This window comes from Gracilinanus agilis, chromosome 2 (genome assembly GCF_016433145.1).
Source record: "Gracilinanus agilis isolate LMUSP501 chromosome 2, AgileGrace, whole genome shotgun sequence".
NCBI classification, from domain to species: Eukaryota; Metazoa; Chordata; class Mammalia; order Didelphimorphia; family Didelphidae; genus Gracilinanus; species Gracilinanus agilis.
In genome coordinates this window covers 715289823-715313518 of record NC_058131.1, presented here as the reverse complement: position 1 = coordinate 715313518, position 23696 = coordinate 715289823, and the positions used below count along the sequence as shown (strand labels likewise).

Here is a 23696-nt window from a genome sequence, read left to right as displayed (position 1 = left end):
TCTCTCTCTCTCTCTCTCTCTCTCTCTCTCTCTCTCTCTCTCTCTCCCCCTCTTTCTCAAGAACAATGATAATTATTCCCTTACCTCTCAAAAAAGATGGATATGAATTTTGTGATATTATTTTTTTTGCTTGACTCAGATTTTTAGAAGTGGAATAATGAAGGTAATGAGTTTGTCTTCAGGACTCTGGTTGCTTATTTTGAAATATTCATTCTTGATACTTAATAATGGATTGTTACAGGTTACAGGGAGATACTTGGATCTACTAAAGTGTCCTAATTGTTTTTTAAAGTGCCCTAATTTTTAAGAGGAGCTAATTCCAGAAATCCAGATGAGAGAAGGAGAAGGGAAGTAATATTGTTTATGTCACATAGCTTTTTAAAAGTCTTCAAATGTTTTTTATGTCTTCTACCTTGATACTTGTTCCTAGTTTTCGTAAATTGTTGGAGCCATAGTGGTCCTTTCCTTTTCCTTCCTGTACCCCTTTACCAAAAACATGAATGTGAATGAAGGATTTTTTGTGCCCACATGAGTTTAATGAAATTAGTGTCATTATCTGAGTATAGCAAGAGGCTTTATGTATATAATAAATCAAGTACAGTTCAAAGAAACGTCCATATTTTAAAGGGAAAAAACTAGAATGGTGGTAACAAATACTTCTATTTCTCAACTTAAAGGACTGTTTGAAGACTCAACAGGATCAAGGATAACATATTGGATATCAGAAACAATCTAGTCCCAAACCTCATTTTGCCTATGAGGAAAGTACATATGATCCTTACAGAGGTCCAAAAACTTGCAAAAGCTACCCAGGTTAAATAAGTATCAGAGTCAGGATTTGTTCCCCAAATATCTAACTCCAAAAACATGTACTCTCACCTATTTTACTCCAATGACTCCAAAATGCTACAAATAAAGTAATTTGAAATGATGAATATACTTCATATGAAAAATTTTCATCAATTATGTGAGAGGATAGAAAATACTTGGGTGCAAGTTCTTCCACTAATACATGTCAGCCATATACCTATAAGTCAAAGACATCACAACTGTGAACCAGTTTGTGAATAGTTTCAGTTGTCTTGTGATGGTATCAAGAGAATCAGATAGAAATTAATTTTTAAAGTTTAAAGTCTTTTGGGGTCTCTAATATGTGTAGAAGGCCAATTGGAGAAATAGAGTCAGGATAGGGCCTATTATCGGGATTCCCTATGTGACCAATCCAGGCTGAGGCAGTCTTTGTGTTTGGTCCTGGTCACCTGAGCCCTGAAAAGCTCTGGTACCAGCAGATTGGTTAATCCAAAATCAACTTGACCCCTCCAGGAGGCTATTGGAAGTCATTTAGAGAAATAGAGACTGTAATAGATATTTTATCTGGCTTCCATTACAAAATCATCGGCAAATAAAACTGAGTGTATGAATTTTTCTGCACTGCATGCCAGGATGCAGACAGAATGGGCCATCTAAGGTAAAAATCTGAGACTCCTCTTTTGACTCATTTTTAGATCCCCACCTTTTCTCAATATTCTTATTGGAAAGCTTTGAGTCCTTAGCAGACCAACAGCTACTGAGTTAGCCATTTTTCTCTTTGATTATTAATAAGCCTGAACTCTAAAAAATATATTACTTAGATAAAGCTGGAGACAGACAAGCTAGACAAGACTTTATCTGACCAGGTGCCGTCCTGGACAGGACTCGATTAGTAAAAATCTCTATGAAATATATTTCTGCTCCCAGAATTAACCCCCTACTAGTTGGTGGTTGGATTTTGGCCTTTGACCCTGGACCTATCTCTCTACTCTTTAGACTTTAATGTTTTTTTTTTAACCCTTAATTTCAGTGTATTGGCTCCTTGGTGGAAGAGTGGTAAGAGTGGGCAATGGGGGTCAAGTGACTTGCCCAGGGTCAAACAGCTGGGAAGTGTCTGAGGTCAGATTTGAACCTAGGACCTCCTGTCTCTAGGCCTGACTCTCAATCCACTGAGCAATCCAGCCGCCCCCTTTAATGGGTTTTTGCATGATTTGTAACCCCTTGACAGCTGTGATTCTTTCTCTGTGTTCTGTTTGAAACAAGTATGTAATAAACTCAAAACTCCATAGCAGTTGGAACAGATATGAGCTAAACATTTAGTCTGACTGTTCTCATTCAATCTGATGCCACTAAACACCACTCGGGACCCCCAAAAATATAGAGCTGGTGCTCTATAAATATGGTTCCAATGTAACATTGAACCTAAGGATGTGAATCACTCAAACTGCAATTCCTTGGAAATTAAAGACAATTAAATTGCCAAAGAAAATGTAGAAGTATCTAAAGGAGTCTCAGAGGTTTGGGGTAATTAATTTTCTTCATAATACTTGGATATGGTTGGGACTTGTTACCCATTGTTGTGTCAGTTGTTAAATATGTTGATAATATTATAAACAAAAGGACCCACAAACTATCACCTGCCTGTATCCCTGCCTTTCCCAACCAAGTTGTTGCTGGGATTTCAATTGAAGAGCCACTCATTCCATTTTGAAGAACATATAGGGCCTATGGAAGAATAATTCTCTCATGTGATTCTCTGAGAGCATCTTAATCCTAACCAAGTTGGGAAAATGCAAAGGTGGAAATTGATCCAGGTGAGCAATGGCATATTATCAGATGAGAGGATCTTTATTAAGAACTGGGAGGATGCTAAGAGGCAACTGAGTCCAATCCCTTTATTTTTGAAAATGAGAAAATTGAGGTGCAGAGAAATTAATTTAATAGTCCAAGTTCCCAAGATAATAAATGTCTAAGACAAGATTTTTACTCAGGTTATCTTGACTCCAAGTCAAGTGATCTTAGAGGCCACCTAGAATAAAAATGTTTTATTTTATAAGGGAGGAAACTGATTTTAGATCATGTTCTCAATATTTGCACTCCTTCAGCAATCTGAAACAACTGAGTTTAGTAATTAGTGAGGATAATTAGTTAAAATAGGAGACTACTAGATATTGTGCTTCCCCCATTTGCTGCTGCCCATAAGCCAGGCTTTCAGGCTTCCAGCATTACTCTAGTCGCTTTTCCTCTTAATAATCCTGAGATCTGAGGGCACTTTTTGCATGGGTTGACAGTAAAACATCTTTGTTATTCTTCTATGAAATATATAAGCTAGTTACAGGACTGGAAAAAAAATCATCAGTTGACAAGCCTTTATGAAGAACTTTATGCCAAGGATTAGGGATAGCTGGGCAGTTCAGTGAGTAGAGTGGGAAGGCTGGAGTCCAAAAGACTTCATCTTCCTATATTTAAATATGGTCTTAGGTATTAACTATCAGGGTGACCCTGGACAAATCACTTAATGCTGTTTGCTCATTTCCTCATCTGTAAAAAGAGCTAGAGAAGGAAATGGAAAATGACTAGTATCTCTGCCCAGAAGTCCCTAAATGGAGTTATGGATAGTTGGTCAAGACAGAAATAACTGAACAAAAGACAAGGCATATGTAAACAAAAATTAGTCAATAGTTTTTCTCAAGGAAATTACATTTTGAACCAAGGGATCCATCTTGAACTCTTGGTACTTAGTGCTTTTCATATTTTTTTTTCCTTATTCATTCTGTTTATAGCTTGCTTTTGCATACTTACCTCTATGAGATCTCTCCAAGTAGATAGTAATCCTCTTTGAGGGCATATTCTAACTTTTGCCTCTTTGTGTATCCCTCAAAATTTGCATCGTGCCTGGCACACAGTGAGTATTTTTTTTTAAATTTTTTTTAATTTTAACCCTTGTACTTTGGTGTATTGTCTCATAGGTGGAAGATTGGTAAGGGTGGGCAATGGGGGTCAAGTGACTTGCCCAGGGTCACACAGCTGGGAAGTGGCTGAGGCCAGGTTTGAACCTAGGACCTCCTGTCTCTAGGCCACAGTGAGTATTAAATAAATGTTTATTAATTGGTAAATTGATTGATTGATTGTTTGACCTTTGATCTTTAACTTGATCATATTATATTTCTATTAATTACTCTATAAAAATGAGAGGCTGTCAAGAGTTTCTAATAAATTGGACTCAATGTTTACTGAGATTATTTCTAGCTTTGAGAATCTATCATTCTAGGACTAGCAGATCTAACACGATCCAACTCTAAATTCTATGATTTTTCTAAAAAATAATTAAAAAACCCTCTACTATGGCCCAATTGAATTAAAAAAAACAAACTGGATACAGAAGTAGAAAATATGGATTAGAAAGATAACTTTTAACGGAGAGGGGGGATTTTAGGGAAAGAATGTTGAAGATTAATCTACTTCTATGAAAATATAGTTGAGATCAACCTTCTGTGTTTTCTTTAAAAACTCACATTAACTTTTAATAAAATAGAGTCATCACCCTCTATTTCATCTCTTTTATTAATGCTTGTCTAAATAAAGGAAAGAAAGTCAGAAAAAGAAGCCAATATTTACTATAAATCTAGTCTAAGTACCTTTCTTGAATTTGTGTTCCCTCTGTCCTACTCGTAGACTTCTATTATACATACTGCAAAAGGAGAGAAGTGCTTTCTGAGTGTCGAAATTGAATTGGAATATTAGAAAACTTTTTAATGGGCCTAGGAAAACACTTGCATTTCATGTCAGGATGCACCAACCTTCTCTGATATGAAAGGGTCAATTTTTATTCTAACATATATTTCAAGTAATCAAGTATCAGAAATATTTGTTTCTGGCAACTTTATAAACTCACAGACAAAAATGAGATAGGAACATATGAATTGTCAACTCCAATATTGTCCATACTAGCTTGGGAAGACCAGAGACTCACAGGAGGACATAGAAGATTGGTCACTACAAATAGTTGAAAATTATTAGATAGAGGTTAGGATAGTGACTCTGGTTCTATTTATTTAATATTGAATGTTAACAACATGTGGCTTTTAAGAACAATTAAACATGATATTCATATTCTATATCTATGGCAATTAATCCCCCTAACCATCCTCAAGTTACTCAGGAAATAATGTACTTTGAAGTTTCATTCCAATCAGTTTGATTCTAGCTATAAGTGGACAGGCATAAAAGACATTCAAAGTGTTTGAGGACCAGGGATTCAGATGCTTCCACTTTCTTCATCCTTCCTCCACTCCACTTTCTCCTTCCTTTTCATCTCCTTCTCTCTGGAATCCTTTATCTCTGCCTGTCTGTATCTCTTACTCTAACTCTGTCTCTTTCCCTTTTCTCTATATTATGAGAAATGTCTATGTGAACTTGACATATTTTCAACTTTTATCTATTAGTCATTTTAACAAATAGCATTTATGAAGCACTTTCTATGTGCTGGGCACAGGTGTAGATATAAAGAAATACAAAAGTAATCCCTGCTCTAAAGGAGCACATATTCTATTTGGAGAAACAATAAGATAATATATAAATTACTAGGCACATATGAAGTATATATAATAAAGATGTATAGAGGAAGGTAGTAGCAATTGGAATAGAGAATGGAGAAGAGGACTGAGAAAGGATTCCTTTGTGACCCTGGGCAAGTCACTTAACCCCCATTGCCTAGCCCTTACCATTCTTCTTCTTTGGAACCAATGCACACTATTGTTTCTAAGACAGAAGTTAAAGGTTTTGTCTAAAGTAAATTTCTCTCTCTTCCTTGTGGCTCTCTTGATGTCACCTCAAGGCAAAATACCAGTGAGAAAATTGAGATACGTGAGCCACTGCTAAGGGAAGTTAAGAGTCATAAGACAGGAAGCAATGGAGTCAAGAATATCATGAGAGAGCAGAACAATTTCCCAGTACTGCTCCCCTGGGCAGCCCAGGCAAAAGAAACTATGGTTGGTTCTTGAGTTAGAGTGAGAGTTAGTGGGTAGAGAAAAGACTTTATAAGGTGAGTCAAGAAGGAAGTGGGGGTCTTTGGCATGCTGTGGATATTGCTGACTAGACCCATGGTGGAGTATAGAGAGAGGTCCACAATGGTGGCCAAAGATTAGCTAGCTAAGTATCTACTTTTCCCTCTCCTTCTTTCTACTACTACTTTTGATTTAATAAAGTTGTTAAGTTACAACCAGTCTCATAATTTTTAATTCTTACAGTCTAAAAAAAGGTATGTTATAGCTGTCAGCAGAGTGTGATATGAGCTGAGCCTTGAAGGAACCCAGCAAAACTAAGATCTAAACGATGTCTTGAGCAAATGGGGGAGTTTGGAAAAGATACTTAAGTAATCACAGAATTTCTGTGTTGTGGTGACATGCCAAGGGTCATTTAATCCAAACTAGATCTGAAAATGTATCTTTTCCTTGATATTTCCAATAAAGAATCAATTACCTTTGGCTCAAGGATCTCCAGTGAGGGAGAACCCACAACAGTTCTGGGAAATCCACTGGAATTTTGAGTGGTTCTAATGTAAGCAAGATTTATTTTTCCTTTGGTACCAATCTGAAATTGATCTTTGTGAATTTCTCTCATTGCTATTGGTTCTCCCCTTCAATAATTTATTTATTTCTCCTGACTCTAATTTGTGCTTGATATCCTTGAGTCAGATAACCTGGGCTCAAAGCCTAGCTCTGACATCTATTACACATTTGATCTTTAGAAAGTAACCCAATTCCTCTGAGTTCCTTTCCCCTAATTTGTAGAATGAAATATTTATACTCTCATGAGATCCATGAGACTTAAAGAAGGCCTCTTTCACCTAGAAATCTGTGTTCCTCTGATCTCATACTCTACTAGGCATGTTGGCATTTGCCCAAGTCAGTACTCAAAAAGTAGAATTTAAATTAGTCGATTTTTTTGACTGACTAGCTTCAAGAAAAGATGTTTGATGGGAAATCAATGATAATGCAAATAATAAGGGATTGATGGCAGACAGTTGGTATAGTGGATAGAGTGCCAGACCTGGAGTTAGGAAGACTCACCTTCTTGAGTTCAAATCTAGCTTCAGACACTTACTATGAGACATTGGGCAAGTAATTTAATGTGGTTTCCCTCAGTTTCCTCAATCGAAAAATAAGCTGATGAAGGAAATGGCAAACAAGTGCTGTATCTTTGCCAAGAAAATCCCAAATGAGGTCATGAAGGGTCAGAGATGATTGAAACGACTTAACAATAACAAAGCTTTGGTATTTCTAAGAAAGGTTCATGCACAAGGAAAATATTTATTAAATGTACACTGGGGGGCAGCTGGGTAGCTCAGTGGAGTGAGAGTCAGGCCTAGAGACAGGAGGTCCTAGGTTCAAATCAGGCCTCAGCCACTTCCCAGCTGTGTGACCCTGGGCAAGTCACTTGACCCCTATTGCCCACCCTTACCACTCTTCCACCTATGAGACAATACACCAAAGTACAAGGGTTTAAAAAAAAAACAACTTTAAAAAAAATGTACACTGGGTCAGACACTGGATATATAGGGAAACAGTATACAATTGGATCAAGGTATATGTATATATATATATATCACATACTCCTCATAATATCATATCTGTGGCTATCCCAAAGCTAAGAGGAATAGTTAAAAAATTGTAGCATAGGGGGCAGCTGGGTAGCTCAGTGGATTGAGAGTCAGGCCTAGAGATGGGAGGTCCTAGGTTCAAATCAGGCCTCAGCCACTTCCCAGCTGTGTGACCCTGGGCAAGTCACTTGACCCCCATTGCCCACCCTTACCCCTCTTCCACCAAGGAGCCAAAACACAGAAATTAAGGGTTTAAAAAAAAATTGTAGCACCTATCTGGCATCCAAAAACATTGACAGGTTTGAGTATTATATTGAATCTAAAAAACTTGAATAGAATAACATTCAAGGCAAAATTTTATCCTTAAGTTGAAAAAAATCTTCAAAGTAAAAAATGTAGGAGATACTGTTAGAATTTTTCTGAGAAAAATATGAGGGTTTTTGTGGGCCACAAGTTTAATACAAGTTAGAAATATGATGGGAGTGCTCTCTCAGTGGTTGACAACCAGGCCTGGAGACAGGAGGTCATAGGTTCATATCTGGCCTCAGATACTTCCTTGCTGTGTGACCCTGGGCAAGTCATTGCTTAGCCCTCACTACTCTTCTGGTTGGAACCAACACACAATGTTAATTTTAAGACAGAATGAAAAGGATTTTCAAAGAAAAGAAGTATAATTTAGCTGTCATAAAAACTATTGGAAATGTTGATTTCATTCTAAGAGGCAGTGATAAGTGGATGATAGCTTCTTAGTATTCTGCCTTCATTAGATCAAATCTGGGATTTTGAGTTGAATTGTGGTACCACAGATTAAAGATCATTCAGGGCAAAGCAACTAAGATGGTGGAAGATTTTTTTGTCTATATTAAATGATTTTAGGTTGTAGGACTAATGAAAAACAATTACCTAGGGCTGAAATGATAGCTGAGTTCAGTGTAATAGAGGATGGCCATAGAGTCTAATTCTGAAATTCTACAGAGATTCCATAATGCAGTCCTTGAATTCAAGGAGCTTCCATTCTCCAAGAGGAATTTTCCAATTTTATTCTCAGTATATTTAATCAAAAAGTGTCTTCTATAGGAAGTAGAGTAATCTGGAATTAAGGTTAGAGTTGAAAACAGAAAACCTGGGCTCAAAATCTATTTCACATATTTACTTGCGATGGGACCCTAAGAGAGGCACATGTTGGAGACAGAAAAACCTGAATTCTGATAATGCCTCCCACATCAGACTCCTTCTAACTGCATATCCACTCAACCATTGTTTTTTCTTAGGTAATATGGGAGAGTGGTACTAGTAACACCTATCTCCTAAGGACATTGGAAGGCTTAAATGAGATCATCTATGTAAAACCTTTTGTAAACCTTAATGCACTCTCTAAATGTCAGCTACTTTTTTGATGAGGAAAAGTAGAACAGCCAATGCTAACTTTCCACTTTCACCATTCTCCCTCCCCCTCCATTGGGCCTGTGAAGTTAATCTAGTTTGGACAGAGTCCTTAGAGATTCAGACTCAATAAATATGTTCCCATGTGGAGTCTGCCAGGAACATTGGGTAAATTTGCAGGCATCTAGGGATTCGGGCCCACGTGAAAGTAGATGTGTATCTGACTGAGAGAAGGTCCCAGGGGCACGTCCCCTATGGCAAACTTGAAATGGATGGAAGATCTCTCAGGCCAAGAAAAAGGATACCTAAAGGACCTTAAGAATCTTTAGAGACAATGGAACCAACAGAAAGAAATTAAGAACAATTAGAAATATTTAAAGAGGAGGTCAAGGCTAGACGTTAATTTAATCCAGTTCATTAGCGTCTCATTCTTTGGGAGTCCAGGATCCAGCTAAATATGACTCAAAATAATCCTAGCAACACTTTTTCTCTTCCAAGGAATTCCTTCCTTCCTTCTTTCTTTTTGCTCATGTTAAGTACGTGTTTTAGTACAGACATTAATAAAATTGGATGGGCCACAAAGATTTTGACCAGTTCATTGAGGAGGGCTCAGATTCTGAGGTAGTAGGTAATGGGACATGGATCTTTAATTGAAGAAGGAAAGAAGTCTGGATAGAGAGAGGCAATATATTTATATTTACATATATATTTATATATGTATATCAATTTATATACCAGTGTTTCCTGACTACTAAATGGAGGACTAGATGAAAAAGACTTTGGACTTGGAGATAGGAAGAATTGAATTTTGAATTCTGAAAGTTCCTCAGATCTCAGATATTCACTAACTGTGTTACCCTGGGTAAATCATTTACCCCTTCTCCATCTGTTTCCCCATCTAGAAAGTAGAAATGGCAATAGCCCCTACCATAACAGCACTGACATGATGATATTTGTAAACACTTTGTAAACATTGTTGATGTGGCACTAAAGGGACCTTATCAGGATTATCATAATAAGGATCTTGGGACTTTATTGATAGGGCAGAGTGTTAATATATTTCTTCCCAGAATGCTAGGTTTTTAGTCTTGCTAGAGTACTCATTGAGGAATGTATGTGTGTATCTATGTGTGTGTGTGTGTGTGTGTGTGTGTGTGTGTGTGTGTGTGTGTGTGTGTGTAAGTATCAAACCTCAAGCTCCTTTTCTTTAACAATCTCATAGACAAGGGTAGGGTTGATGGCAATTCTGCCACTAAAAACATTTTTTTTTTCAGAAATCTGAAAGGTCTTTTTTCTCATCAGAACAAATTATCAGCAATAAGAAGGCCTAATTCTTCCAAACTTTGCCTCAATCTCTATGAGTCTTTGAATAAAAAAAAATCTGCTTCTGGTAAATGGTAATAAGAACCTCAAGGATTAGTGATGGGGGCCACAAACAAGGCTCCAGAGAGTTTCAACCACTCCTTTTTTCCTTGCTTTAGAGTGAATATAGTAAGAGAGGGGGAAAGATTATGAGGGTAAATCAGAGTATTTATGTAGAGCTTAGTGGATTATAATAATGTACAATTTGCATGGATCTTGTTAATGGTAAGAGAGTAATTAGTATTTCAATTAGACTTGCAAATATAAACATAGCTCTTTGCTAGTGGTGTCATCTCCTCATTAAGTCTTCTTACCCTGGATTCAGTTCCTTTATTGTGACAGGACTTATCTTTTTTGACACCATTTAAGCCCTTTCATCTCCATTTAATAGGGCCTAGATTGGAGGTGGAAAAAAGCTTCATCCCACAGGATCATGGTTCTTAGAGCTTGAATATAGCTTAGATGGAACTCAGAAAAAGGTTTTCTTTTTTTCTTTTTTTTTTTTTTTTATAAGCCCTTACCTTCTGTCTTGGAGCCAATACTGTGTATTGGCTCCAAGGCAGAAGAGTGGTAAGGGTAGGCAATGAGGGTCAAATGACTTGCCCAGGGTCACAGAGAGAAAAAGGCATTCTTTTTTTTTTTAATTTTTTTTTTTTATTTTAAACCCTTAACTTCTGTGTATTGACTTATAGGTGGAAGAGTGGTAAGGGTAGGCAATGGGGGTCAAGTGACTTGCCCAGGGTCACACAGCTGGGAAGTGTCTGAGGCCAGATTTGAACCTAGGACCTCCCGTCTCTAGGCCTGACTCTCAATCCACTGAGCTACCCAGCTGCCCCCGAAAAGGGCATTCTTAATAAAACTATGCCTTCTCTCAATAAACTGGGGATTGAACTCAATGGCCAGAGAGACCCTTTCAAAATGAACTTGAAATCAATTCTTCCTGACTCTTTACCCAGCATTCCACCTACCTGTTCCACTCTGACTTATTAAAGACCCCATTAACACATATGTTTTATGTACATATAACTATTACACACATATATGTATAACATATTCTGTGTGTTTGTGTGTGCATATGTATGTTTTTATGTGTATTTGTGTGTGCGTATATGAAAGAAGCAAAATGTGCCAAGGGATGCCCTTCTCTTCATTTCCTTGAACATGGATCAAAACAGCCAGATTAGTTGGGTAAATGTAGCATATGAATATTTGGATGTGTAAAATGAAGGTGATTCTATGATACATTTACATAGGTTCATAGACTTAGAGTTGGACGGGTCTACTAGAGGCCAGTGTTTCCAAGCCTCTCATTTTGGAGATAAGGAAATAGATCTGGAGTGGTTAATATGCGGAGGCCAAGATAACCTGTCTAATGAGTGAGTTTGGATATTGACAGAGGTTTGCTTCATCATAGCTCAGTGCTCTTTCCCCTATATGACACTGTCCCAATTTACTGCGAAGACCCTCTCTCCACTGACCAGGCTTTCAATCCTTCTGTGACAAGTGGAGTGGAGGACTTCCCGAATTTTCATGATGAAAACAACAAAAGCCCCACCCATCAAGCCTTTTCTCAGAGTGAGCTCCTCTGAGCTGAGCCAACCTGATTGATCTTCAGAGGACAAACTAATTATATTACTGGGATAATATTCAATGCCTCTAAAGCTTGATGTGAGTTGTCTCGACGGACATGGCCTTCAAGAGCCTCCTCAGGCCATAATGAAGTACTGAAGTAGGAAGTAAGTGAAGGATTCGATTCTCCTTTTTCTTAATTGCAAGTTCTCACTTTATCGAAGTGATCAGAACACCAGCTCAAAAGGCTGAGAATCTGATTTCAGTTCCTGCCTCTGATAAGAACTAATTGAGTGAACTTGGCTAAAACACTTATTCTTCTGGCCCTCTGTTTCCTCATGTACAAAATGTGGGCTTCAGAACTGATAAGTTCTCAGATTTTCTTTGGCTCTACATATCTTCCCTTCATTTTATTTCCATTTTATTTCCCTTTCATGATTATTTCTTTCCATTCCTTGCTTCCTCCACTTTTCTTAAGTCTTATTTGTAAAAGAGTCACCTTTCTAATCCCCAAGTTGAAAAAAATATAATGGAGAGAAAGAAATAAAAGTGTTTTTTGGGATCAACAGAATGGTTGTTTCCCTCAGAGGGCCTTCTCCTATTAGCCGCTTATTGAGTCTACCTCATAACATTGTTTTTGCTCAGTTCCTATTTATCAAAATCTCAGGAAAATTACAGTATTTGCATATTTAAGCTTTAATCAACACTAGCTGGCAGTGTGTAGAGTAATAAACAGCTTCCAGGCAAGCAATAAACTCTGGGACAACGCAACAGTGGGAATCATTTATTGCCAAGTTAGTAAAGGTAATTCCAGACCCTGCTATTAAAACCTCAGCCCCTGAAACTGGTTAGCCATGGAAATGTGCCACGTAGACCTCAAAGTGAGGCCTGTCATACTCTAACCATCTTTCAAAGGAAATGGGAGAATTTTCAATGAAAAAAAAATCCAAAATCAGAAACAAGTGTGAAGATACAAAGTGACTTTGGAATGCGTAGCATTTTCTTTGTAAAGAGGGAAAATATTCATATATATTATATCTATAAAATGCACACTTTGTTGTCTAACAAATTTCTTAAGGATAAAAGAAGGCGACCAGCATTTATTAAGCAGATATTATATGCCTGGAACTGTGCTAACTCCTTTATAAATAAATTTTATTTGATCCTCAAAAGAATCCTGGGTCTTTGTGACTCCAGGTCTAGTGCTTTATCCACTGAGCCACTTAGCTGCTTTTATTCTTTTTTTTTTCTTTACTCGAAGGGAGGTTAGTATTGAAAAATAAGCACTGAATGTGGGATAAGGAAGTTGTTTACATGAAAAGAACAGGAGGGGAAGCTAGGTGGATTAGTGGGTAGAAAACCATAACTTAAGATCGGAGGTCTTATGCTCAAATCTGAACTCAGATACTTCCTAGCTGGGTTACCCTGGGCAAGTCATTTAACCCTTATTGCCTAGCCCTTACTACTCTTCTACCTTGGAAACAATATTTAGTATTGATTCTAAGACAGAAGATAAGGATTAAAAAAAAAAAAAAGGACAGGAGAGGCCTTTAAAACCATGGTCAGCAGCTGAGATAATGTTCTAGTTTTTTTACTTTAAACCCTCAAAGTACAAAGGGGCTGTCATGATGGTTTCCCTCTATTAAGAAGAGCTGCTATTGATATATAACTTTCCAAGTCGCTCATCTCTAAATGTTTTATGTAATGGGTGTCCCAGAGGCATCTCAAACTCAACATGTCAAAAACAGAACTCCTCAATGCCCCACCCCTCTTCCCGTCTTCCATTCTTCCTGATTTTTGTCAAGGGAACCACCATCTGCTAGTCACTCAGGCTAGAATTCTATGTGCCATCATTGAGGCTTCATTCTATCTCATTATCCACATCTCAATAGTTGACAAGTCTCATTTCTACTTCCACAACACTCTTCTACATCTGTCTGTCTGAACCGATTTATCTGTCTTTCCCCACAGCCATATGTGTAGATATGGACAGGGGTATATTTATGAATAATTTACTCATCTTTATCTACACATTGTTTCTCCCAGGAAAATGTAAGACCGTTGAGGGCAGGTGCAATCTCATTACATGCTTGCAGAGTAAATGGCACATGACAGATACTTATCAATGCCTGTGCAATTGACATGAATTCATTAGACTGAGTTTGATTTCATTTCAACATGACTGCAAAAGGACAAAAGTTGGCTAGATTCCACCACATGACAGCAGAAGAGATGGTCTTCCTCCAGAATGTTCAGTCAATATACTTGTAATATAGCCCAGGACTACTGATGCCCCTACAGAACCCAGTACTTCCATGCCAATCCTCAGCAGGTGGAGAGGGGAAGGCACCATAGGTGTCTCCCTCTTCCCCTACAAGTGGTCTGAGTAGGTTGTATCCTACTTTCCCTAATGGGAAGCTAGATTTTGAAAGTAGTGTTGTGCCTAATCCAGATGTGGGAGAAGTAATAGTAACAGGTGAAAAGCCCAGGGTAGCTAAGAGTATGGACAGCTCAGTTCTTTCCTGAAACCTCCATATTTTGGTTTGCTACAAAACCTGTCACCTGCCTGGCTGAGGTGTCTTGGACAGCTCTCTCACTCATGCTGTATCTTTAAAATCTTATGATCACAGATGAGTTGGGAAGGTCCCAAGTTGTCATTGAATCCAACCTCCTCATTTTACAGAAGAGGAAGATGGGAATCAGAGAGTTTAAATGACTTGCCTAGAGTCTCCCAACTAATAAGTGTCTGAGGCAGTCGACTAATTAGGCCTTTTTAACCTCTACATTCAGCACTGCACTCATTACATGTATGAAGTTAGTCAGTGAATCGTTGGAAGGGATTGTTTTTGTAAAAGAAGCCTGATGTCCTTCAGGGGCTAGCTAAGGTTTAGCAGAAAGAATTTCCTTACCTTCAGTGTAATAATGACTACCCCATGGCAGGTTCATTTACAAAGTTCTAGCTGCTAGCTGAAGCTCAGTGAGGAAGGATGTGATGATTCAGAACATCTCAATACCCATTGATCAATATCACTCAGATTCAAATTGCTAGAGCGGCTTCAGGCATTGCCTCCATCACCCATTGCTGGGAGGTCTGATGGTCAACAGGAGCGGGTTTGTGAAATATTCTGCTTCCTCTATGGTAGGCAGTACCCAAATGGGCAGAGAGGACAAACCAGAAGAGAGCCGACTTCAGCCCTCACAGGTTGGGTCCATGATTAAAAAGCCATCTTCACTAAATAACCCCTAAAAAGCCATCTTCATCCATAACCTCCACTGTCCTCATTTTCGTATACTTTCAATTACTTCTGTGTATAAGGACATGTAGAAAGTAGCTAAGAATAGAAGAGCTAAGGCTTGTATGATACTGTTAAGATTTACAAAATGTTTTATAAATATTATTTCAATTGATCTGCTTACTATGACCTTGTGAAGGGAATATTATTATTTCTCCCATTCAAGTGTTAGGAAACAGAGCTAGTTAGGAGACTTGTTCAAGGTCACATGATTGGTGAATGTCTGAGGTAGGAGTGAAACTCATGTTTTCCTGATTATAATACCTCTAATCTCTCCTCTATGCCTCCCAGGTCCCTCTTCAACTTCCCATTGATATATGGAGTTACACATTTACACAAACACAGGCTTACATGCTTCCACCATAATCATTAAAGGAATGCTACTTTGTTTATGGCTGGAGACCTGGGTTCAAATGGTCCTTGGTCACAGATAGTTGAGATAGCAACATCAAACCCTCTCCTACAAATCCAGGACCCATTATGCTATATAGAACTGTCTCTTAATACTGGGCACTTAATAATATTTGGTAATTAATTGAATAATTTCATTGAGGGCTCTTCTATCAGCAGTTCCAAATGCTAGAATCACTGCCCAGATAGGGCAGCAAAACTCTGACTATACTCAATCTTACTAACTACTCATGTGGGTTGGAAGGGTCTGCCTCTGTGCTGAACTTGAATTTCAATTGTTTAGCTAAATCAAGGTTTGTTCTAAAGGCAAGTCCAGTCCCCAAGAATCTGCACCCAGACACAGCCATTACTTGATGAACTGCTGGGGATTTGTAACTTGACAATCCTACCAACGAGTCACGCTGCCTCCCCACCTCCCTACCTCCTCAACTTCTAGGCAGTCACATTAGCCCCCTAATCACTGAATCTCTTTCTTACTCATCCCTTCAGTTTCTCTAACAATTAACACTAACTGTCTAGCCATAGTTTTTTCTCTACAAGTTTGTGATCTTTAGCTCCCAGAGACTGGTTTCAGAGTCATACTTTCTCTATTGATTAAGGGCAACAGAAAATACACTGAGCGTGCCTTTATAAGATGTGTGTGTATGTGTGTGTGTGTGTGTGTGTGTGTGTGTGTGTGTGTGTGTGTGTGTACATTAGGTGTGCGTGTGTTTGGGGAAACAGATAATCAATAGCCGCAGTCAACACCGAGTCTTCTTTGGATATGTCATACAATGCTAGAGATATTATTTTGTTAAAAACATGAGAGAAGGCATTCATGACTTCATGTTTTTGGGTGGCTATTAGTAAATGCTGACATCAGAGCCCCTGAATATAGAATTTTGCAGCCCCTTAATGAATGAAGCTAAAGAGATTGTTGGAAATCCCTTATGAAGCAGTGTTGTACTAGAAAGCAATTTTGGAGGTCTATAGTTTAATTTTCCTATTCAAGAAGAATAGATAGAACTTCCTGAGGAAGCCTAATTCCATTAGGTTGAGTGCTAATTTAACTGTACACATTTACTCGATTCCAGGTTTTGCCTCTTCACAGATTATTTCATTTTTCTCACTTAGTTAATGATCGTATTCTTCCTGAAATAATGTAATAATAGAAAAGCAAATATACAAATCCACTTCAGGTAAAGAAGTGAAAATGCATTCTTTTCATAAATAAATGAGGAAAAAAGAGGGGAACTAACAAAACTCACATTCCCCAAGTGTGAAGTACAGAAATATCAATTATGAATATTAATCATATTCCATCATATGTGTATGAGGATGGGGGAAAATAATAACCAGGAGTGGGAAATATCCCCCTGTTAGTTCAATCTAAATCTTTAATATTTCAACTCAAAACTAAAAGGAATAAAGAATAAATGAAATAATTCTACTATAATGGAAGAATAAATTTCAAAAATAAAAATCTCCAGTCATTTTGGAATCAGAGAACTTTAAGGGGCAAGTGTCTGCTCCAAGAATTATTACCCTATTTGTATGTCATGGACACCTTTGGAAATCTGGTAAAGTCCATTGGTCTCTTTTCATAAGATTTTTAAACAATTTTAAAGAAATGCTAAATTTTATTTATAAGTGAATGCAAATAAAGGTCTAATTTTATTTTCATATATTACAGTCTTCCTGAAATATATTGATGCTTTGAAGGTTCATGAACTCAGATTTAAAAAAAGAATATTGTTTAATCCAACCTATAATTAAAAATAACCCCACCCCCCAATTATAATTCCTGGGATAAATAGTCATCCAGCCTCAGCTTGAAACCTTCCAGTATGTGTGGAGAGATCTTCCTCTAAAAGGATCCCTTCCAATTGTGGACTGCCTTAATTGTAAGGGTATCTCCCCTTATATTAAACCTGGTTTTATTCTTTAATCCCATCAATGTTAGTAATTTCTCATAAGGTTCCACAGACTGTCTATGATGCTCTCACTGATAATTATCTTCTTTAATTCAGTTGCAGTGAATAAAGCAGTGGACTTGGAATTCAGGAAGACCTGCATTCAAGTTCAGCCTCAACTTGCAAATTCTGCTAGATGGACTCTGAGCAAGTCTCTTAACCTCTCTCAGATCAGTTATTTCATCTGTATAACAAAAGGGAATTGATTTTGTCACTTTTGAGATCTTTTATGTGTTAAATCTTTAATCTTATCCCAGGGTACATCACTTAAGCTTTCACTCTAATTTCCTAATTTCTAAAGTGTGGATAATAATAATATGTAGCTCAAAGAGCTATCATGAGCATGAAATCAATGAATTCCTCTCTAGGATGCACTCTGGGTTTCCTCTCTAATACTAGAGATTAATCCAACTCTGTAATTCACACATTGAAAGTAATTTCAACCTTTATGAATTCTCACTCTAATTGATGACATTCTTCCATAACTTCTATTTAAGGAAGGTACCCAGGCCGGCCATGATCTCATTCCTCTTTAGGCTTCACTCAAGACTTTCTACTGTGTCATTACCTGGCACCTCCTCTCTCCTGGTCCTCTTTTATGTGTGGTATTTTGACATTAGAATGTAAGTTCCTTGCATTCCCAGATCTTAGCATAGGACCTAGAACATATTAAGTATTTGATTTATTTGCTGGCTTGTAGATGAATGAGAGAAAAAATCATTTTGTAAGCATTTACTATGTATAAGGGTATTGTCCTAAGGGATAAAAACAGAAAACAAACAAAAAAACCAGAATAAGACTCTCCCACCTCTCAGGGAGCTCATATTCTCACATTCTACCCAGGAGAGACAATGAATAAATAAAAATTCACCTCTAGGGCATATAAACACCCATACAACAATGGGTATAACATTATATTATATGTACAGCACATTGTAATTGTCAAATTTTAACCTCATCATCTTTATATGGAAAAATATCACCTAATTGTAGAAAAGTTCTAGAACATTTCAAAGTTGCCCAAAGCCTGAATTAGCAGCCAGGTCCAAGCCCTGAAGGCAGAAAGGCAGGTTTTCACAAAATTTCCAACTAACTGAGCAGTTCCTACAAAGCTTCTGTAATTTTGCAATTATTTCTAACTAGCATGAATTTGTCTTAAGGCTTAAAAATAATAATTCCTTGACACTCCTCTCTCTCTCCTAAGATTCCTTGACCTGAAAAAAATAAGAAGAATTGAACAGGAGAGAAGAAGAAAAAATTTAGAGCTCAAGGGACAGTAAAGATCTCCTAGTCCAGGCCAATCATTTTGAAGATGAAGAAATAAGCCTTGAGAAATGAATCATGTCAGGGAACTAAGGCAGTTAAAGGAGGACTTTCGATGTAAGAAGGATTCATAAAGCTACTACCATAAGAGACTAATGAGTCAAGGAAGACAAGCAAGAGCCTACAGGGTAAAAATAATGGATGGATCGCTGGGGGCAAAGAGTAGTGTGCTAATTTTCATGCTGAAGGGATAGGAGTCTTTCTTAGGAGAAAAGAGGAAGTGAATGGGACACATGAATTCAGGAACCCTTCAAGGAAAACTAAATGTCTCTCCAGAGACATTGACAATCAAGCCAATGATATCAATAGGGGAATATTATCAAGACCATCACTTGAACAGAGGAATTACATTTTTTATTGCTGTTTAGTCATTTCCAACTCTTTGTGAATGTATTTGGGGTTTTCTTGGCAGAGTTACTGGAATGTTTTGTCATTTCTCTTGTAACTCATTTTATAGATGAGGAAGTGAGGCAAATAGAGTTAAGTGACTTCCTCAGAGTTACACAGCTAGTAAGTGTCTGAGGCTGGATTTGAACTCATGAGTCTTCCTGATTCCAAAACTTTATCTTTTGTCACTTAGCTGGCCCGGAAACAAAATAGGAAACTCAAATTATTTTCCTGCTAACAAAATATAAGTATGAACTGGGCCAGCCGAAAATGCAAAATTCAATAAATAAAAAACCAAGGCAGAACCTCAGGATTGGTTATATGAGTGGCATTTGAGGAGTAATGGGGGAGGGTAGTGATACTGCTGAGCCAGAACAGATAGGAATAGGAATATAAGACTTACAAAATGAAAGATTCATACCTTAAGGAAAGAGGTTGCAGGTCACTTTGTGCAGCAAATCTGCTGCCCAATCACTTTAACTGGAACCATGCAGGTTCATAAGGTTGAAAGGGTAGAGGAATGTCTTACGAGACACAAAGCATCTTTGATGTACTGCATACCAATGCCTACACACATAATATAGACACATACACACATAGAGTGTTTTGGTGTGGGGCTTCTTGATACCATAAAGTATCCTGATAAAGTAAGGTTTCCTGTTTCTCATTTTCAACCACAGATGGTCTTGGAGAAGTGAGAAAGAAGAGGATCAGAGGATGAAGAACAAAGTGACTTGCCCCAAATCACTTAATGAGTTTGTGCTAGATGCAGGATGTCCTGGCTTCTTATTCTATGCTTTTCCTCCCCAGATGGCAAAGGACCCCCCAAAATTGTGAGAGACTATTAAATCACTCTGTTTTGTTGCAATCAAGAAGCATTTCTTAAGCACCTACTATGTGCTAGGCATTGCATTTCTTTTTTTAAAACCCTTACCTTAAGTCTTAGAATCACTACTGTGCATTAGTTCTAAGGCAGAAGAGTGGTAAGGGCTAGGCAATGGGGGTTAAGTGATTTGCCCAGGGTCACCCTGCTAGTAAGTGCCTGAGGTCAGATTTAAACCTAGGACCTCCTGTCTCCAGGCCAGGCTCTCAATCCAATGAGCCACTGAGCCATTCACCTTATCCTAAGCACTGCATTTCTGCTATTTGTCTTAGGACTGATCTAAAAAAAGTACTAACATGACAATGAAATAGAAAAAAAATTACAATCTCTCAGAGTAGGTCAATCAGTTGATACATCCAAGATCAAAGGGGAAGGTGGTGGCTAAATATAATTTTATAAAGTCAGCAGCGCTAATGTGTCTGGTAAATCTTCCCTATTTTCATAGATAACCAAGGGTTATCCATAAGACAAACCACATTATCAAAAGTTATGCCCCTACTAACGTAACATGTGTCAGAAGTAGTTAGCATGGCCTTGTTCTGAGATGAACACAGAAAGTTTAAAGACTGAACATAACATTTCCTGTTCATCTCTCAAAGTTCATGAGCAAAGCCTTGGTATTTTAATCCAACAAACATTTATTAAATCTTTAAAACATGCAAAACACCGAGCTTGGTCCTGTGAATACAAAAAGGAAAGAGGAAACAGGATCTGCCTCTAAGAAACTAACATTCTTCAAGGGAGCAGAGCTACCTGTGAGTAAGGATATAACATGAATGCACACAAGAACAGGGGCTGATGGTAGCAAAGGAGAGATTTTTAAAATTCACTGGAAAAAGATGACAAAAGACTTTTAGCTAGTTGCATTGGGATGGGGTGGGAATGAGGGCAGGATTTACTGAAACGGAAGAGGAAGATAAATTGTATCTTAAAGAAAGAGGATTCCACTAGTCAAAAATAAAGAGAGCATGTATAGCTCAAGAGTAGAAGAGTGCTTGCCTATGGAGTTCTGATATCACTCCTTTTTTTGAAATTACAGACATTCTTCCTTTCCTCCCTCATTCTCCGTTTTAGGTGTCTTCACTTTCCTTCTCTAATGTTATACACTAGATTGTCAACCAATTAAAACTATCTTCCTATGTCCCTTTCTCTCAGAACACTTGCCTCCTGTAATTGGCTCAGAGGTTTTCATATTAGAAAGTAGCTTATGGAGTACCTAGTCCAAAAGTGGAGGAGTAATGTATAGAGGTGATATGACAGCTATCTACAAATATCCAAAGATGTTTATAACAACTGTCACTTCCATGTTTCCCACCCCCCTGCTGCCCATGTTGAGGGCTGTTAAGAATATTTTTGGAAACAGTATTTTTTAGTCTCTGTTGTTTGTTGGTAAGGGCCAGCTGGCTGTTGTTTGAAGTATACTTAATGTATCTGCTTTTGGCCTACCCAGAGTGAACTTCTCAGAGACAGATTTAGGAAACAAAACCTTTTATTTAATAAGTTTAAAAAGGTTTAAAGGAAAGGTAAAAAATTTAGCAGGAAAGATCCCTAATACTAATGGAGTACTAACTCAAACCACACTCAACTCAAGGCCCCTCACAGGGTTGCTTCCATATGGGAAAACCTAGACCTACTCTCTCTCTCTCTCTTTATCCCAATTTTTGACTATCTAAATCAGTGGTTCCCAAACTTTTTTGTTCTACCACTCTCTTTCCAGAAAAAATATTACTTATCCCCCTGGAAATTATTTTTTTTTTAATTTTAATAGCAATTAATAGGAAAGATAAATGTACCGGTAGCCATCACTGCTTCCCTGGATCCTTGCAGCACCCACCAGGGGGCAGTGGCACCCACTTTGGAAATCACTGCTCTAGCCCATCTCATTTCCTTTTTCTTCCTTTCCTTTCTTCTATGCCTCCTCTTCCTGCTTCCCTCTTGCTCCTGGAAGCTATAGAATCCCAGAAGTAGAGAGGCTTCTGTGGGGATTTCCATTTCTCTCGTCTCCCGGCCCAATTCAGGGCCAACTTGGCACACCTGGGTGAGAATTGACAGGATCAGAAACAGTAGCATAAGCAGGCAAAGATACAGGTGGGAGATGGGAGCAGGAAGCAATGTTTCCTGAGACTGGGTCCAAGTTTCTCATAGTCTTATAAATTCATAGGATTTTGAGCTCTACGGGACTTTAGAGAGCATCCAGTTCAATCTTCTCATTTTATAGAGAAGAAAACTGAGGTTTGGAGGAATTGAGAGATTGTCCAAGATAATATGCATCAGAGCAGAATTCAAACCTAGGTCTTCCAATCCCAATTCTAGCATTCTTTCCACTCTACTCTNATATATATATATATATATATATATGTATATACATATACATATATATTCCTTAAAATACTGTCTCTAAGTTTCTTTATAGTTCACCATTCAAATGTTGGCCTACTTAGCCAGAGATGGCTTCCTGGCCTAGGAAAAGCCTGGTTTTCACTTCTGCAGGTACACAAAGTTAAAGGCAAAAGATCTTTCTTCTTTTTATTAGTTTCTCCTGTAGTCATTGCTAAACTCACTTTCTCTCTTCCAAACTGTTAATCTGGTATTCCCAAAGTTTCAGAGGAAAATCCCCAGAGAGCCAGAAACCACCAGCCTCCAGAACCAAAGTCAGCTCACATAACCTTATAACTACCTCAGAATTCCAGCAGGAACTCTGGCTCCAAATTCCAAACTAGGCCTCATCTCTGAAACAATATTCCATTTTCACTAATCTCCTTTAATTAACCCCAAATCTTATAATATTCCAAATAGGACTATCTTCTAGTTCTAAAAGTCTGATAAAAGAGTATTAAATCACAATAAAAAACAAACACAAAACACACAGACTTTTGAATCAAAGGAACTAGACTCATTACAACTTTCGCAATTTAGGAAAAGTAATTTAACTTTTTTCAACCTCAGTTTCCTCATCTGTAAAATGAGAGAATTAGACTAAATGACGGTCAAAGTTCCTTTCTGGCCTGTATCTATGATTCTGTTTTTTACTGCATTACAGATAGGACTTGAATTCAGGTCTTCTGAGGTTTTGAGGCTGGTACCTTGAAGCTGAGTCGTGGGCTTCTCATTCTGGTTCTATAGTGTTAAAAGTGAACAGATTATCAGAGAAAATCTGAGCAAACACACTCTGTAAAGGAAGACTCATTTTGAGAAGACAGGCATCCAATGGTGTTTTACTCAGCAGGAAGTCATCATTATCAGGGCGTTGTAGCCCAGGCCAAACAATGGGTTGTTACAGAGAAGAAAATCAAACAGATCAAAAACATTTTCTGCAATAAATAGGGGCTCTGGGGTGTGTGTGTGTGTGTGTGTGTGTGTGTGTGTGTGTGTGTGTGTGTGCATGTGTGTGTGTGTGTGTGTGTGTCCTGTATATCATTTAAGGGGAAAAAAGAAAAAGAAAATATTAACATTTGTTCCAAAATAAGCCCTTAAATGTTCTTCCAAAGAGGTCTTTCTCTCCCTCTTTTTGTAAAGTCCATATGCACAGATGGTAAAAATGGACCAGTAATGAGTCTGACGATAGCAGTAGCAGGGATCAGCCAATGTAGTCTGGAGGTCCCTCCTCCAGGCAACTCTCAGTAACTCTAATGGTGCCTATGATCCAAGGTCTCTGGATGAGTAATTTGATAGAAGCTTTTCAACTTGGGGGTCACTAGTTCAAATTCAATCTCTGTGGCTTG

General features: G+C 37.9%; 1 protein-coding gene across 1 annotated transcript in view; it reads right to left on the bottom strand.

Moving 5' to 3' along the window:
- Window positions 1-23696, bottom strand: part of PCDH15 (protocadherin related 15) — a 660961-nt gene that overhangs the window by 351942 nt on the left and 285323 nt on the right. The window contains exon 14 of the mRNA XM_044660331.1: window positions 21890-22008. Coding sequence (XP_044516266.1) covers window positions 21890-22008 — 119 coding nt within the window. The remainder of the gene's footprint in view (window positions 1-21889; window positions 22009-23696) is intronic.